The 16,594-nt window shown below is 38.7% G+C and overlaps 1 protein-coding gene across 1 annotated transcript in view; it reads right to left on the reverse strand.

Moving 5' to 3' along the window:
• LOC140228000 (calcium-transporting ATPase sarcoplasmic/endoplasmic reticulum type-like) overlaps positions 1-16,594 on the reverse strand; it is a 78,290-nt gene that overhangs the window by 9,966 nt on the left and 51,730 nt on the right. The window contains exons 9-23 of the mRNA XM_072308396.1: positions 14,120-14,208; positions 13,260-13,437; positions 12,574-12,704; positions 11,511-11,599; positions 11,121-11,223; positions 10,107-10,361; positions 8,518-8,635; positions 7,334-7,434; positions 5,920-6,103; positions 5,127-5,278; positions 4,445-4,539; positions 3,955-4,080; positions 3,251-3,453; positions 2,662-2,747; positions 1,422-1,555 (exon numbers count right to left, since the gene is read on the reverse strand). Of these exons, the coding sequence (XP_072164497.1) occupies positions 1,422-1,555; positions 2,662-2,747; positions 3,251-3,453; positions 3,955-4,080; positions 4,445-4,539; positions 5,127-5,278; positions 5,920-6,103; positions 7,334-7,434; positions 8,518-8,635; positions 10,107-10,361; positions 11,121-11,223; positions 11,511-11,599; positions 12,574-12,704; positions 13,260-13,437; positions 14,120-14,208 (2,044 nt within the window). The remainder of the gene's footprint in view (positions 1-1,421; positions 1,556-2,661; positions 2,748-3,250; positions 3,454-3,954; positions 4,081-4,444; positions 4,540-5,126; positions 5,279-5,919; positions 6,104-7,333; positions 7,435-8,517; positions 8,636-10,106; positions 10,362-11,120; positions 11,224-11,510; positions 11,600-12,573; positions 12,705-13,259; positions 13,438-14,119; positions 14,209-16,594) is intronic.

Genomic DNA, 16,594 nt, shown 5'->3' on the forward strand with positions numbered 1-16,594 from the left:
ACAAGAAAGAATGTGATCACAAGCACCTTTAAATATCAACCAAATCAGATTGTGTTACAAAATTCAGAAAGGGCGAAATATCAAATGAGATGCTACTAGGCACCCAGGAAGTTGTTAACGACAAGTATTACATGTATCATCAACACTCTATCATGTACATCAAGGCTGAGGCTGTATGCCCTATGCCTCCACCATCACTCACACTTCAGTGTACCAGTCAAAATGCACTTTCTATTTTCAGTGAGCTACATTCAATTACCTCATGATTCAAAGCCTAAGCCAGTTACATATCATATGCGATTATGTTTTGTTTTGTTTGTTTGTTTGTTTGTTTGTTTTTTTGGGGGGGGGCTATTTGGAGAGGTAAAATAACAAGACTGAGACATTACAAGATGAGAAATTTCAGTTTGAAAGCAACTGACAGAACTCCCATACATCTGATTTGAATTCACTTAAACTGATTTGATTTGTTTTACATGACAGCTAAGGAAGTAAAAAAATACTTATGAGCAAGCAACTACGGGACTGGCGGCTTACACAGGACTATGTAAGGAAGACAAAGTACTTCGCCTCAACACATCCGCTGCAGACAGGGGCCATGAACCAGGGGCCTTGATATTGAGAGTCTGTGGTCTTATCCACTGAGCTACAACAGCATTCACAACTCTTATTACAATGCAATTTTCCAAATGTGAGAGTACCATAGGAACATCCGTTTGAACCTTCGCTACAGCAGTAAATCCCTCTTTTAAAACATGTGTCATAACACATTGTTACTAACAAGTAAATTCAGTGTAAGGCAAGGAAGCAGATTCTGTTGTAGCTTGGGTTGGAATAAGGTATGCACATAAACAACCAGGCCAGCCGAGATTGTTCAGAACCAGTTTCCATGGTGATGAATGGCTAAGCATCACACCTTGGTACTCCATTACAAAAGTTATTTGTCATTTTGGTCCCCTGCCAGCAAGTGCCCAATAAAATCACTTGCCAGGGAAATGAGTTGAACTTGCCCCATGCAAGAACGCATAGCCCTATGGATGGTAGTAGTCTGGATCTGTGTCATTCATAATTTGGAACAAACTAAGGAACAGATGATTATAGATGACTAGATAGCTCAGCAAGAGAAGTGGCCTGCATAATGCCAGCAGGGAAAGCACTAGGTTATTAATTTCAGATTTTTGCCTATTCCCACTGTAAAATGTCAAAGGCTTGATAAATTTCAGAGTTTTAATTTTTTGTTTCTATTTAACTATACTGTAGACTATCATAGGCCTGGTGAAACTGCAAAATACATAGGCCTATACTAGATTATCATGGTACATTTGGTAGAGAATATGAAGAAGAATGTTCAACTTGACCAAGAAACATGATTAATTTTCTTCATTGACTGTCATAACTGTATTGCCTGGACTCCTGGGTACCTGTTGAGGGCATTGAGCATCTCAATGGTGACCAGCACAGAGAGGGCCATGGTCATGTGATGGGGATCTTCAAACACCTCACAGTCCAGCTTCTTGAAGTTCTTAGGCTCCAGAGGACACTGCATGTGGTGGGTCTGTAAAGACATGTGACATCAATGCAGCTTCCATTCTCTGAACATTATGCATGGTGGGCAAGGGAAGGGGAAATCCCATCTCCATACTTTCTTACTGTTTCTCCTAATTTACATATACATGCTGTAAATATTATAGAAGCATATAAGCATGAAATAAGACTTGCATCTCTTCTCCTCCTCTCAGGGCCTGTGATGCCTTTGATCTATAAATGCATACTCTGCATTTCTTTTGTTTGTATAACAAAGCTCTACCCTGCCTTCCAACTTCAACATTAAACAATCTGTAAATCCTCATGTGTGGTTGCCCAATGCACTAAATGTTAGCTCATACCAATACCTTTCCCAATATTAGTGTATCATAGAAACACTCAACAAATCTCAGAGCAAGACCTTCCCTCACTTCGAAATATTTTGATGGAGACAAGCATACAATATATCATGGCAATGATGAAGGTTGGAGAGAACTACAGCTACAGCAACTTCACTGTAGGCAGACTTCTGGATCCAAGTAAATGCTTAGAGTTCCTGCTTATTGTGTGGCATAGTGTGTACCATAGTGGACAGTATATACCATGATTATTCAGTGAAGGCACAGCAGTGGCAACTCACTTGATGTCTGCCATCTGCAAGTGTTTTTAAAGTTTTATTCCTATTCATCCTTTAGTACACATGCCTATCTTACAGTAATATCCTAATGAGTACCAATGTGATGCTGTCACAGTATCTTGTAATAGCTTGGGTTGGAACCAGGTGCAAGCATGGTTAGCAACAACAGTGTTCACAGACTGGGCTAGTTGAGGTTGTTTAGTTTCCATGGTGATGAATGGCTATGACATAACTGCTTGGTACTCTTTAATCATAAAGACAAAGTAAGAAGCTGTATTGTATGAGCAACATATGTCATGTCTTAGGAAGACATCACCAAAACAAAAAATTAGTGACTGTTTTCCTAGGTTTTGCTCAATCTACTTACAGCTTTGTGTTTAACCCTTTCACAAGGCAAGGCAAGTTTCTGAGCTGAAATTACTACTACAAAAAGTAGCGCACTGCCCCTGGACAAGACTGCGCATATGCTTGAGATCCCCAAACGAGTCCCTCCTACTCACCAGCTGCCAGAATGAGAGATGGGGTCCATGCTCATAGAACATAAACCACCAGGCTGAGGCTCCAACAGTCGCTGCTCCAACATAGACTGTGGGGAAGAATTTTAACCATGTTGTTAGATGAGTCTGAGATACATCGTATAAGTAACCTGTTCAAGTAACAAGGGAATCCCCTATGGTGAAGTATGCATAAAATTAGAGAAAATTGAGGGTTCACATTCATGCATCAAACCGTAATGATGTTTGTACCTTGATGGTCGTAAAAATTTTCTCTAAGCATGTCATAAGTGAGGCATATGACTGGATGACTACAAAGAGAAGATATATCTGTTGTTCATGGCACTGCATACCGCTGTCAAAGAAAAAAAAATACATTTCTCATTCAACATAGCACATTATGAACAAGAAACTATGTAGAAATTATGAAAAAGGTCAAGTGAGAGGGTAATCAGAAATATAAAAATTTAAGTATGTATATGGTAATATCAATCCACACAAGCTGGATAAAAAGTATAACTGCCTCACTGCAGTGAATAAAATATGAAACAAAAAAAAAAAGTGTTGTTGCTAGAAGGAAGACTGGTGAGCTTACTTCCAATGGCCATGTAGCGGAAGAACAGCCAGCCACTGATAAGGGGCTCACGGGAGTTGCGAGGCGGCTTTTCCATGATATCAATATCAGGTGGGTTGAAGCCAAGGGCAGTGGCTGGGAGACCGTCAGTGACCAAGTTCACCCACAGCAGCTGGACAGGGATGAGAGCTTCAGGCATGCCCAGAGCAGCAGTCAAGAAAATACTGACAAACACAATTGAAAAATAATGAAGACACGCAAAGTTATAAAGATCAAAACCACACAATGAGACAGCAAATCATAAACAAGAATATGTTTGTACAAGTATAGCAATCTGCTTACCTCTCAAAACTACTCTGCAGATACCATGGTCTATACAGAGCAAGCACAGGTAGGTTTTTCAAGTCTTGTAAGTTATGCCATGCGACCAAAAACTACTCTATTTTCCAATAAGGAAGCCCATGGCACTGTGGCAGTCAGTGTCACCTGTCTATACATACAAAATCAGGAAAAAAATTGGTATTTCCTAACAAGGAATAAGACACTTTGTGCTATTCTGCCATGTTACCTGAACGGGAAAGTGCAGATGCCTACACAGGCAGTAGATTACTGTTGAAGAGAGAAATTAATAGCAAATCTTGTCATTCTCACTTCAATGACTGGAAGATAATTAACATGATAGTGCAAGATTGTACCATCAAAGCATCATCAAAGGAGTTTCTCACCTGACAACTTCTCCAATGTTGGATGAGATGAGGTATCTGATGAACTGCTTCATGTTGTTGTAGATGGCACGCCCTTCCTCTACCGCTGTGACAATGGTGGAGAAGTTGTCATCAGCCAACACCATCTGTGCTATGCTGTCAAGGAAAGCTATTGCCTTCAAACTTACTTCCATTCCAGTCTTGCAATTTTGACTCTACATGTAGACTCTGTGCTACACATGCCCCACAACACTGACAAACTAATGCACTTTAAAAAAAAAATTAACAAAACCGTTGTAAGCACAAGTCAGAGCAGAACATAAATACAAAATATGCAAAATAAGGTACTACTCTTGACAAAACAAATACAGTTCTTTCAAGTATCTCCATGTCTTTCAGTAACCTGATAAGTCTAGAATGAATTCAAAAGTGTGATTATAAAGCATAACCAGTGTAATGTCAGTTCAAATCATATTCTCAAAGATGTGACAGCAGTGTGTAGAAAAGGATATCAGAAGCACTCTTGGCAACAGCTGTTCCTGATCCCATGGCAATACCAATCTCAGCCTTCTTGAGGGCAGGGGCATCATTCACACCATCACCAGTCTAGGGCCAAAAAGACATTTAGGATGCTCACATGTCAAAACATTATAACTTTATGATGATAACTCAGAAGAAATGGTGATGACAACTTATATTTATTGTCCAGGCACTCACAGTAAGAGAACAAAACACAGATTCATCAAATGGTGGAAGTCTTCATGACAACCACATAAGAACCAGACAGTCCTATTAGTCTCAGGCATGTATGGCTTTGAAAAAGGAGAGAACAAAGGGTAATAACTAGGGAATTGATTGTGAACATCACTGCTCCTATCAGCACATACATAGCGGTAAGAAGATGGGAATAATGAAAAATTTACAGAGAATGTTTATGCCTGTTGGCTAGTTTATATCTCTATCATTAAATGGGAATCTTTTCCCAAGCTCCACCCGCAACCTTGATTTTTCATGATTTCATTTCCTGAAAAATGTAAATTAAAAATGAAAAGCTGCAACAAATGTCAAAATAGTTTCATGGAGTTACACACTGCCTGCAATAGAAAAACACATGCAATATTTCCCATCACTAACAAATGGAACAGTTTGCAACTGAATATGAATTGCAAGGACAATGTCAATAGTATCCTGACCATGGCAGAGATCTCGCCCTCGCTCTGCAGGTATTCAACGATCTTGCTCTTGTGTGCAGGCTCCACACGAGAAAATAGTCTAGCACGTAGGCACGCCGCCTTCTGTTCAGCCGGACTCAGGTCATCCAACTCACGACCAGAATAGGACAGCCCTGGGGGAAATGAAGCACAGAAGAAATCACTCATTTCACTTCAATATAGTTTGTACAAGTATGACTGAAGTGGGAGGCTCTGGATATACTTGCCTTCGAGATGATTAGTAGGATCAGTGAAGATCATCTTATCTGTAAGTGATAAATCATTACCCATGCCTTTGAACTTAAAAGGGGCATTCCAGACGATTTTTTTATTTTATTGTGGCAATATCACGTCATGTAGTACATAGCTAAATTGATAGTGGCATGTATAGGTTTGTGGAACCACTTACACAGTACATCTTTCTGGGGAAAGTCTTTCTTTTTTTTCTGTCACAGATTTCTAATTCAAACAGCAAGGAGGACAATCTAAAATGTCTAAGTGACTAAAAAGAACTCAGATTAGTAATCATACCCTTTGCTGGTAACTCAACCACAAGAAGCACACACAGGCATTGATGACTTCAGCAACTGAGTTTTGTCAAATTGTACACAACTGCACACAACTTTGCTATAGAGCATGAACATGACATGATGTAACCTTTCAACATTGTTAGAAAGGCAAAGACTAACACTCTCTTATAGGATTTCCTTCAAAACGACAAAAATAACTGCCGTATTCTAATGCTGTCACTGCATCATGTACTTCTATGACACACCTTCAGTAGACTCATCCTCCCCAAAGACTCCAATCTTCCTGCAGATGGCCTCAGCTGTTGCTTTGTTGTCACCAGTGATGACAATGATGCGGATTCCAGCATCACGACACTCTTCAACAGAAGCACGGACCTCGGCACGGGGCGGGTCCAGCATGGCCACACAGCCGACAAACGTCATATTACTCTGTGAAGAAAGAGTTAACTTCACTTGATTTCACAAAGTTCAACAGCTTTCACATGACAACTTGACAAAAATATCAAAAATAGTTCATCAAAATGCAGCAAAACAAACAAACAAATGAAGATAGCCATAATAATTCTGCTTTCCACTTTGTCAAAATATTCTAGACAAGAGTGATGTAGCATGTACTGACTGCCATTTGTCTCACATTCATATGTGGACAAATTATTCATGTGTGCAGGTAGGGTAAAGAGTGTAATTTTCAATTGTTCATTTATTCAATTAACATTCCAGCTTTCCATAGCAGTAACCTATCACATGCCTGCTTCAGAAACGAGGAATTCACATGTTCAGCAGCCTCATCAAAAGACAACACTCTGACATGAACTGGTCATCATGAGCAGCAAAAGGGTTAACATCAAAGCACCAAACTGGAATTTAGACAAAGCTGTGATTAAGGTCACAGTCATTCTTCTCTAAAGGCAAGCAATTGAATAACTGATATCCTTGACCTTTTGTACAGCAGGAAGTCAGGTAAACCTTTTCAACAAAGGGCACAATGCTGAATATTAAATGGGTTAGTCAAATACCGGTTAGTGATTGGCTAAACACAGTCACGTGATGGAGGAACATTCGTTATGTTTGCCCATGGGCGAACATTTTTGTTATGTTCTCCCATGGGAAAACATTTTCACGTGACAAATGACAGAAGGCCTAAGACCGCGTGCGCACAGTGAATTTGGCTCTGCAGCTCTGCAACACACGAGCGAGCGAGCGAGTGCGTTGTGCTGGTGGTTGACGTTGACGTATTTGACTAACCCATATCATATAACAGATGATGACTTTTGTTGTCAGGAACATGTACCAAACGTTCCACCCTCAGGGTTTGAAATGCTATTTCGGGAGGCTATAAGTCCCGAGACGAAGTCAAGGGGCTTATAGCCTAAATAGCATTTCAAACCCTTCGGGTGGAACATTCGGTATGTTCCCTCCCCCCCCCCCCCCCCCAAATCATCATCTATGTAATGTAATTTATATTCTAAAGTTACCAACAGAAATGATAGGAGTCACAAAATATCCCCATATGACAACAGTGTTAATTCACATTGACATTGGCTGCATTTTTATCAGGGCTATTGGCTACATTATACACAGAAATACATACAGGAGAATGCACTGACAAACTTTTCAAATGTGTTAGATTACAGGTGAAAGACAAATGTCATGACATACCTCATACTTCCAGAAGTTGGCAGCATTCTCCAGATCCATTGCCTCCTTCTTCTCTGGGTTGTCCACAGTGGCCAGACCAAGACAACGCAAGGCATCACGACCTGAAAGTATAAAAATGATGAAGAAATTGTTAACTACAATGTGATGAAATCAAGCTGCATCAAGCCTACCAGTTTAGGGATGGGCACCTCTCTATTCACTCTACAACTCCCACTCTACTCATCATACAGTTTTGAGATGAATTACATGAAAAAGAAGTAGAAAACCTTCTTATTTCCAATCACAACTAGAAAGTGGCAATGCAAGTGTATCCCTGAATATAGAAGTCAAGAGCACCAGGACAAAAGAAAAAGAAAGTGAGACCAGCAGTGTGTACAAGTCAGCAACCTTAACATGACCTTTGACCCTATAAAGGATGAAGCACTGAGGGCAACAGCACCGAAAACAACAGGAGTCTAGATTTTACCATCATACATACGAGTACATATTTCAACAATATTTGTCACAAAATGCCATCTGTCTCATTAGAAACACACCAAACTACAACCTTTGATTTCATGAAAAAGAGACTCTCTCCAAGTCTTGGTGATGGGTAGTATAGACTAATTCATACATAAGTTATTGGAAAGCATATGCAATACACTCTCAGAACAGCATAATATCAAAGAAGTTAAGACCCATAATGCCAGCCTCACTGTATTAAAAAAAAAAAAGAATCAGATATGCCCTCTCTAAGTAGCAACAAAGACACATAAACTTTGCTGTGTACTTATTCAAAACAGTGATGACTATTGTTTGATGTGGAAATTAATGAAATGGAAAACATACATTATGATGAACATTGTATGTAAGGGCATGGTGGTGCATTTTCTTTTAAACTGCCACCTTTCTCAAAGGATTTTAAAGGCACAAGATTAATTCTTTCCCTGTGCAATCCAACAGTACAATGTACACACAAGCAATGCCCCTCCCCCCCCCCCCCCCCCGATCTCTGAATCAGATAACGTCATATTCTTAGTTCAAGTTGTCTTCCTTCAATTGTCACAGCAATAAGACAACTCCAAAATCTGTTCACATCAATAGATATAGCAGCACATCATTCAGGTAACAAGGCAAGAATGCTTTATTGCAATCCTTACAACTTTCTTCACCTATGCCTGTGCTACTATATCAATGATACCCACCTGTGCCATAAGACATGATCCGCTCAATGATCTCAGCCTTGACTTTGGGTGTAAGAGGCACCTTTGTGCTCCCAACCCTCACATGGGTGCAGCGATCCAGGATGCCCTCTGGAGCACCCTAGAATAGGAAAAATACAAATATGACTAAGGCTGCTTCCTCATGAACAACAATCAAGAGACAAAGAAAGTAATCTCCTGCAGCCATAAATGTTGAAGGAAAGACACAACTTTCATGAGGATGTAGACCAAAACACTGAATTAGCATTTCTACTCAGAAGGCGGATCCACATCAAATGTATACTACACTACCAAATATTGTATATCTCATGGGGTTGGTTCTCTTTTATTGGGGGGGGGGGGATTTGCTAATTGAGTGCTATATGTGATTTCAACAACACACAAAAATATTGACTCTGATCCAGAGTAAATGCAACATACATGCACATATTGCTTCACTGATTATTGTACTCCACGACTGGGAATCTAACCACTTGCAAAACTGTCAGGAAGTCCTGATTTGCAAAAATTCGACTTGTTATATAAGGCCTATAAAGTATCTCCTTTTTTCTTGTCTTTTACCACAGCAACATAGTACAAGACATACTGACAATTGCATACTCTTCCATAATGCATGTCACATCTGAAGAACCTTTCAATATAATCCTGAAACGGCATCATCAATAAACTGAGAAAAAAAAAATTAAATCCAAATAAATAAAGCTGTTACTGTGAGGATTCAAAATATGATTACGTCATGAGTACAATCAACAGCAAATTGTCCATAATTTTCAATTGTTCATTTATTCAATTAACATTCCGCCTTTTCATAGTGACAACCCATCATACGCCTGCTTCAGAAACGAGGAATTCACATGTTCAGCAGCCTCATCAAAAGACAACACTCTGACATGAACTGGTCATCATGAGCAGCAAAAAGGGTTAACAACATCAAAGCACCAAACTGGAATTTAGACAAAGATGTGATTACGATTACAGTCATTCTTCTCTAAAGGCAAGCAATTGAATAACTGACTTCTTTGACCTTTTGTACAGCAGGAAGTCAGGTAAACCTTTTCAACAAAGGCCACAAAGCTGAATGTCATTTATATTTTAAAGTTACCAACAGAAATGATGGGAATCACAAAATATTGTGACATGTGACAATAGTGTTCATTAATAGTGCCAGTCCATGCTATCTTTGAAAAATACTTTGTCAAAACTCACAAGAAGCACACAAATAACGGAAAAGGCAGAGACATCTAAGAACTAAACTGCATGTGTTACTATATGATTGGTTTCAGAGATGTAAAAGCACTGATCTAACATCATATTTTTATTTGCAATAGTCCAGTTACACTTTATCAACGTTTATAATCCAGATTATTGCAAAAATAAGCAGGACAGTGAGACATTCTGGTTTTCTTCATCAAAGAAAAAAGAAGAAGACATGATTGTGCTAAATACAGTAGAATCAGTATATCAGGTAATACCAATCATCTCTGATTTTGCATATATGCCAAGCTACTGATTTTAGAAAACACATACAGTGTAGAGGAAATAGACAAAAGAGACATGAGCAAGCCTGGTACCTTTACAAACATCTTGTTGCCTGTGGCCTTTGAGATCTTGGAAGGGGAGCAGTAGCAGCTCATGGACTTGCGGTCACGGCTGAACTCCAGGGTGACCTCTTTGTTGTAGAGCGAGGCAATGGCCTGGTTGCAAGCATTGGACAGCTGAGCTTTGGACAGGCGAATCAGATCTGTGCCCATGATGTTCATCTTCTCCACGAGCACTGTGAGGGCAGTCTCTGTGGCCTCACCCACCTTCTCATACACGCCCTTTGCCTAGTGCAACATGGAAAGATACAGAAGGTGGGGTAAAGTATGTCTTACCATCCATGGGAAGTGTCATCGAATATGAAAAAGGAAAAGAAAATGAACTACCTATTTCGACATGTATCTATATTACTCCACCTGTCGCTATCCTGTCACTATCAGCCACTTGTAATAAACAAGCACTGTGAGTTCCTTTCATCAGTGTAGTATAGATCAATCTAAGGGTGTCATCTGGTCATCAGGTAAAAATGTTCATCAACTTTTTCTTTCTTTCGCTTTTTTCACAGCGCTTACATATCAAATTAGCCAGCCTCAGCAACGAGGAATTCATCTCTTCAGCAAATGCTGTTGAGCACTCTGTGGAGAATTTATCATCACAGGCATGGCCGGGGGTACCTCAAGAACAAAATATATTTTGTTACAACTTACGCCCATTGAAAACTTCTACAGCTCTCTCCATTTCGTCCATCGGCTGCCATACATTTCCTTATCTTTCAACCAATTCTCAACTTTTAAGTTTTTCCTTCGGAATTATATTACAAACTAATCTAGTATAACTAGGTCTGCCTCTCCCTATCTTGAATAGTTTGGGTTTTTTTCCCCGATACTATTTTGAGGGGGACATCACTGACTGATCTCTCCACTTCTCTTCTTGACCTCATTTTGCCCCTCTCTGCTGTTCTCTCTCATCAGTTCATATAACTCATCTCTCCTCTTGCTTACCCCACCTAACCTATCTCACTTATTCCACAAAGAATTAATACTTACATCATTGTAGTCAATAGCAGACTCGTTGCACATTGCACATATTGTCGCCAGCTCTGGTAAGGCCTCAAACTGGGATAGGTCAGCCCTCCTCCCTTCATAAAAGCTGGTAAGTGACAGGGCAAAGAACATTCTTCATTACTTGACATGAACACATGTATTTTCTCTGTAGCAAAGGTATTACCAACAAGAGGGAAAGGGTATTTGATGTGTATTCAATTACTTGTCAAAACCCTGACTGAGGTTAACATATATTAAAGAACATATTCAAACTCAGAAATGAAGTGTAGCATAACATTTTCTTCCTTTGGACAGTATAAAATTGATGACTACGATGTTTTCTGTTTTTACCTCATGTGTGGACAGATGAAAACAGCAGAAAATGCTACTCACACGTCTCCCTTTGGTTCATAGGTAGTTCCACTGACAGTGAATTCATGGAAGGCAGCAGCATTGTCTTTCACATCCTTCATCACAAAGAACTGGAAAGGGATAGATAACAATATACAAATTGGTGTATGTATGCTGGAAAAGAGATATTCCCTAACTACTGGTCACTTCAAGGTATTTATAGCATGTTAAAGGTGTATTTAGAAATGAAAATGTGGTTTTGTCAATATTTAGTATTTCAACAAAGCAAATGTCTGGCTAGAAATGAAACATATTTCATATCTGAAAAACAAAGCAGTTGTGGCATATACATTCAGTCAAGGGAAACAGTAATTTATAGTTTGGGGCCCTTGGGCCACCACAGGGCCACCTTTATGTGTCTTTGTCTTAACTTCCCTCTGAAGAATGATTCCTGAAAAATCTGGTGAAAATATGACCATGTTTCAAATGATGATAGTGTTTAGTTTGATCACAAGGACCCATTTGAACCTTGTTACCCTCTAAGGTGCCTAATCCAGCCACCACTGCCTCTCTCATTGACATATTAAACATTTTATCTACATCTAGGAGTATCTAATACTCTTTTGACTTGTTACAGTATATTTCCCAATTTGCAGAAGTTCTTGAACTTTAAAAAATTTGTGTGAGTGTGTGTGTGTGTGTGTGTGTTTTGTTTTGTTTTTTGTTGTTTGTTTGTTTGTTTGTTTGTTTGTTTGTTTGTTTTTTGGTTTTTTTTTGGGGGGGGGGGGGGTTGGAGGGTATGTTGATTTTGGGAGAGGGGGTCTGTATTGATGACAACATCTGTCAAAGTTTCACAACAACTCTCTTAATTGTTCACAGAGCCTGTGAGCAATTAAGCCAGCCTCAGCAACGAGGAATTCATCTCTTCAGCAAATGCTGTTGAGCACTCTGGAGAATTTATCATCACAGGCATGGTTGGAGGTACCTCAATTACGAGGCATTATTGTATTCTTATATGACAACTTTAAACTTTGAACAACCTGTGCCAAGAATAGATTCTGACAAGGAAAGTGAAAATCTGATTGTGTACGTGCACATTACTCACCTTTGATGCAGACATCTGATTGGTAGTCAAGGTACCAGTTTTATCTGAGCAGATGACTGATGTGCAGCCCAGAGTCTCCACAGAAGGCAAGCTCCTGACAATGGCATTCTTTTTGGCCATGCGCCTGGTACCTATGTGCCATTAATGACAGGGCAAAATAAAATGCCTCAAGCAATCATCCATTCTTCTTGCTCGCTGTTCAGTCCATTCACAACTGAGACAATTCAGTACACATATACACTTTAAGATACATACAAACATCAACTACCCATCAGTATGTAACCACAACTTCAGTCTTCAGCAATCTCTTTAACCTTCATTCATATGAGTTCAGGACTTATGCCTTAGGAGAAACAGTGATTGCCCTTATCTATAATTTTGTAGGCAAAACACCTACAACCTAAGAACTAGCACCTGCACCTATCATTCACTCCTCCACTCCTATTGTACATTGCCTCTGTTGACTGGAGACAGGAACTGAATACTCCAGGATGCTCTCTTCACATATAAGCATTTCATACTAAATCAACTAACTGTCTAGATCCAGTTTTCAACTCTACAGCATATTATCTTCAATGCTCATGATACCTCCAACAGCAACAGAGACATGCAAATATTTAATCTAGGTTGAAGCATTACTACTAGCTATATTACAGGTCACAATGCCATTTATGCAGTAAACTTACCGAGGGCAAGGCAAGTGGTGATGATGGTGGGTAGACCCTCTGGGATGGCAGCCACAGCGAGGGCCACAGCAATCTTGAAGTAATAGATGGCTCCCTTTACCCAGGAGCCGCCATGTGAGGGGTCTGAGAAGTGGCCAATGTTGATGGCCCACACTGTCACACAGATCACTGAGATAACCTGGTTTGGGACCAAGAAGATGGAATGCAGCATGAGCATGAAAACAAGAGACAATAAATATCAACATATGATGCTACTTTAAAAGTCTATGAGAAAGTGCCACTTACACACATTTTTAAAAGATTTATGTCAATTTTCATGAGCAAAATGTCAGTTGTAATAAATGTCTTGTCAAAGATTAGTTTTGCAGACATGGTGAGTTCCATCTATAGAAAAATTAAAGAAGTTAACAGTAAAACACTTACTGTATAGAACCTCACAAATAAAGTGGCAAATGACTGTTAAATGCCTTGCATGCATGAATGAATGAGTTTGCCATATCCAGCCTCAGAAACATTCAATTCATCAGCAGATCACTGCCACACAAGGCAGGACTCTGAAGGGGAATCAGACATCTTTGGCTGGAGAATGCTCAGTGGAATCAGTTGGAATACCAAGAATCAATAATCAATAACCACATCATCACTTACCAACCAAAAAAGGCATTGACTGCGAGGGGAAACTTCATTATCAACATCTCTGCTGTGATCCTATCTTTCTGTACACTATATTTACAGTTTGTATACAGGGAGGCATTTTAAAAGCACACAGTTCTCCTTGCATCCACTTTCAACTAGAAGGGTCACAAATGTATAGAAGGCTTTGATTCTAGCCTTTTCTCACACAAAGAATCACACTTTACCTTGGACAGTTGTTCACCAAATTCATCCAATTTCTGTGCAAGAGGTGTCTTCTCTGACTCTGTCTCCACCATCTCTGTTCTGATCTTGCCTGTTAACAGATAAGAATTGTCATGCTTACTATTACTTACACAGTTGCATGTGCTGATTACTTCTTCTGCTTTTTAGTGCTATTCAACCCTGACTGAATATTTGATCATATGATATTACCACGTCACTGATGCATCTACATGTTTGTGTTTGTACACAATGAGTAACAGCCTATGTCTATATGATAGGTAAATTACATATTCACATTACAGCAGAAAGAAGGGGAAATGAATTCAAGATAAAAAATCCACAGGTAATACTGGTACTACTACCAAGACTTCACTAATCCATATCTTGGTATATGAAATGCACTGAGAAAAACTGTTCCTATTTTTTGACAGTCTTTGAAAGAGGAATTCTGCTTTAAAAGAAATACCATTTTCAATACTGATCAATTCTTTTGTCAAGTCTAACAAGAAAACTGTATTACATATAAATTAAAAAAAAAATAAAATCTCATTACGAAAATATCATAAACATTGTCAACAAGAGACTTTTATGCAACTATATATCTAGTAAAGGAGAGAGAGATGTATTACACATAAAAGTTCACAATCACATGACTGCAGAGGTTACTTCAAGATGCATTGGGACATAGGAATTACATTTCATATTTAGAATTTAAGGAAATTTTACGATGAAAGGCAAAAACTCACACATGACACAAATTAAAACCAAGGAGCTCATTAGAGATAATATTGAAGGTAATTATAACCCCGCCAAATACTTCTGGTACACTGGTGAACATAATAAACAGTAATTAATGTGCTGTAACATAATGGTATTTTCAGCTACTCTTGATAAATATGCCTTGAGCACAACTTTATATCACAATCAAAAAGTGAGCCAAATTTCTTCAGGCAATCATTGACAAACTGGAGAAGAATTTGTCAAGAGTATTTATAATTACAATTTTAGAGGTAAACAAATTTAAGACATATCTGTCAAAAAGAATTATAATATTTGTTCATGTGGCTAAAACCACTCATCAATAGTAAGCATGAAATGATTTTGTGAGCAACTGTATTATCAGGCTACCACACTCATTCCTTGTATCAGAATGTGTAATGATGAACACAAGGTCAAATTCAATCAATCTTACATGTAAGTCTAACTAGTCACATGACAAACACGAATACAACGTAGTCAGAGTGAAATCAATTTCACCACCGCCTGCACTCTGCATTATCAGATAGATAATCATACCCTTGGGAATCACACACACACACACACACACACACACACACATACACATGCACACACACACACACACATGCACATACAACTACAAAAATGAAAGAATAATAAAGAGGTTGCAGCTAGCAGTATACAGCAATATATCTTTACACAACCATTTCTATCCTGACAAATATGTGTATTTCCCTGAACAAAGAAGCATCAAAGGCCTTGTGGACAAAAGAAGTATACTCCCTCAACCTCATCATCACACAGCTGTACCATAAATGAACAGACAAAACCATTAAAAAAATACTATACTGTATAACGCAGAAATGCCTTGTACATTTCTTGCCAGCCAATCAAAAAATTCCTTCAATGTTAATTGCCTCAGCAAGACATGTTGCCTTGTGCTGATTTACTGACAGCATGCTGCTATGGCAACCAATAATCAAATGGCCTCCATTCTCTCCTCCCCAGTATAGTGTGTGCGTGCTTTAATTCTTGTTGTGGAAACCACAGCACCAAATTGAATTCAACGTGGCTGAATATTTCATGAATACAACAAAACCAAACTTGTCAGCTTGTTCATTTTTAGAGGAGAGTGCACTGAAATTTCCATTGTTCCATATACTGTATTACAATGCATTCAAAGATGATGAAAAAGAACTTGCTATTCAGTTTCCTACTTTTGAGCACTTCACAATGACTAATGCCCATGTACTGGTCACAATGCATGTAATAAGCATAGCGTACTGCTCAAATACCCATAAAAGCTATCTGTTATATGTGAAGGCTTTTATTTCTATTTTTCTTTCCATTTAAAAAAAAAAAAAATAAAAATCCAAGCTACATGTTACTTGACTGCATTTGAAACCTTTTGTCAATCTTTAGTATTTGTCAACCTTTAATAATAACTTACACTTTTTTACCCTGCTTAATAATTTAATACATAGTTTTTAAGTGCCTTAATTAGTTCATATAAATAATCCAACATAACAAAATATTACCAGTGGACAAAAGGAAATACTAGGTACATGTATACATGTACAGTTGTACATAAAACAAATCCACATGAAATTCAAGAAATGGCAAAAACTCACAGCCCCCAATATTCTCTGTGAAGAGTCTTGAGCAGCCACACATACTGATCACTGCATCTTCGGTAAATAAGCCTATTGCTCAAGAATTTTATAAATTTCACATTGTAT

This window comes from Diadema setosum, chromosome 4 (assembly GCF_964275005.1).
Source record: "Diadema setosum chromosome 4, eeDiaSeto1, whole genome shotgun sequence".
In the NCBI taxonomy this organism is placed as follows: Eukaryota; Metazoa; Echinodermata; class Echinoidea; order Diadematoida; family Diadematidae; genus Diadema; species Diadema setosum.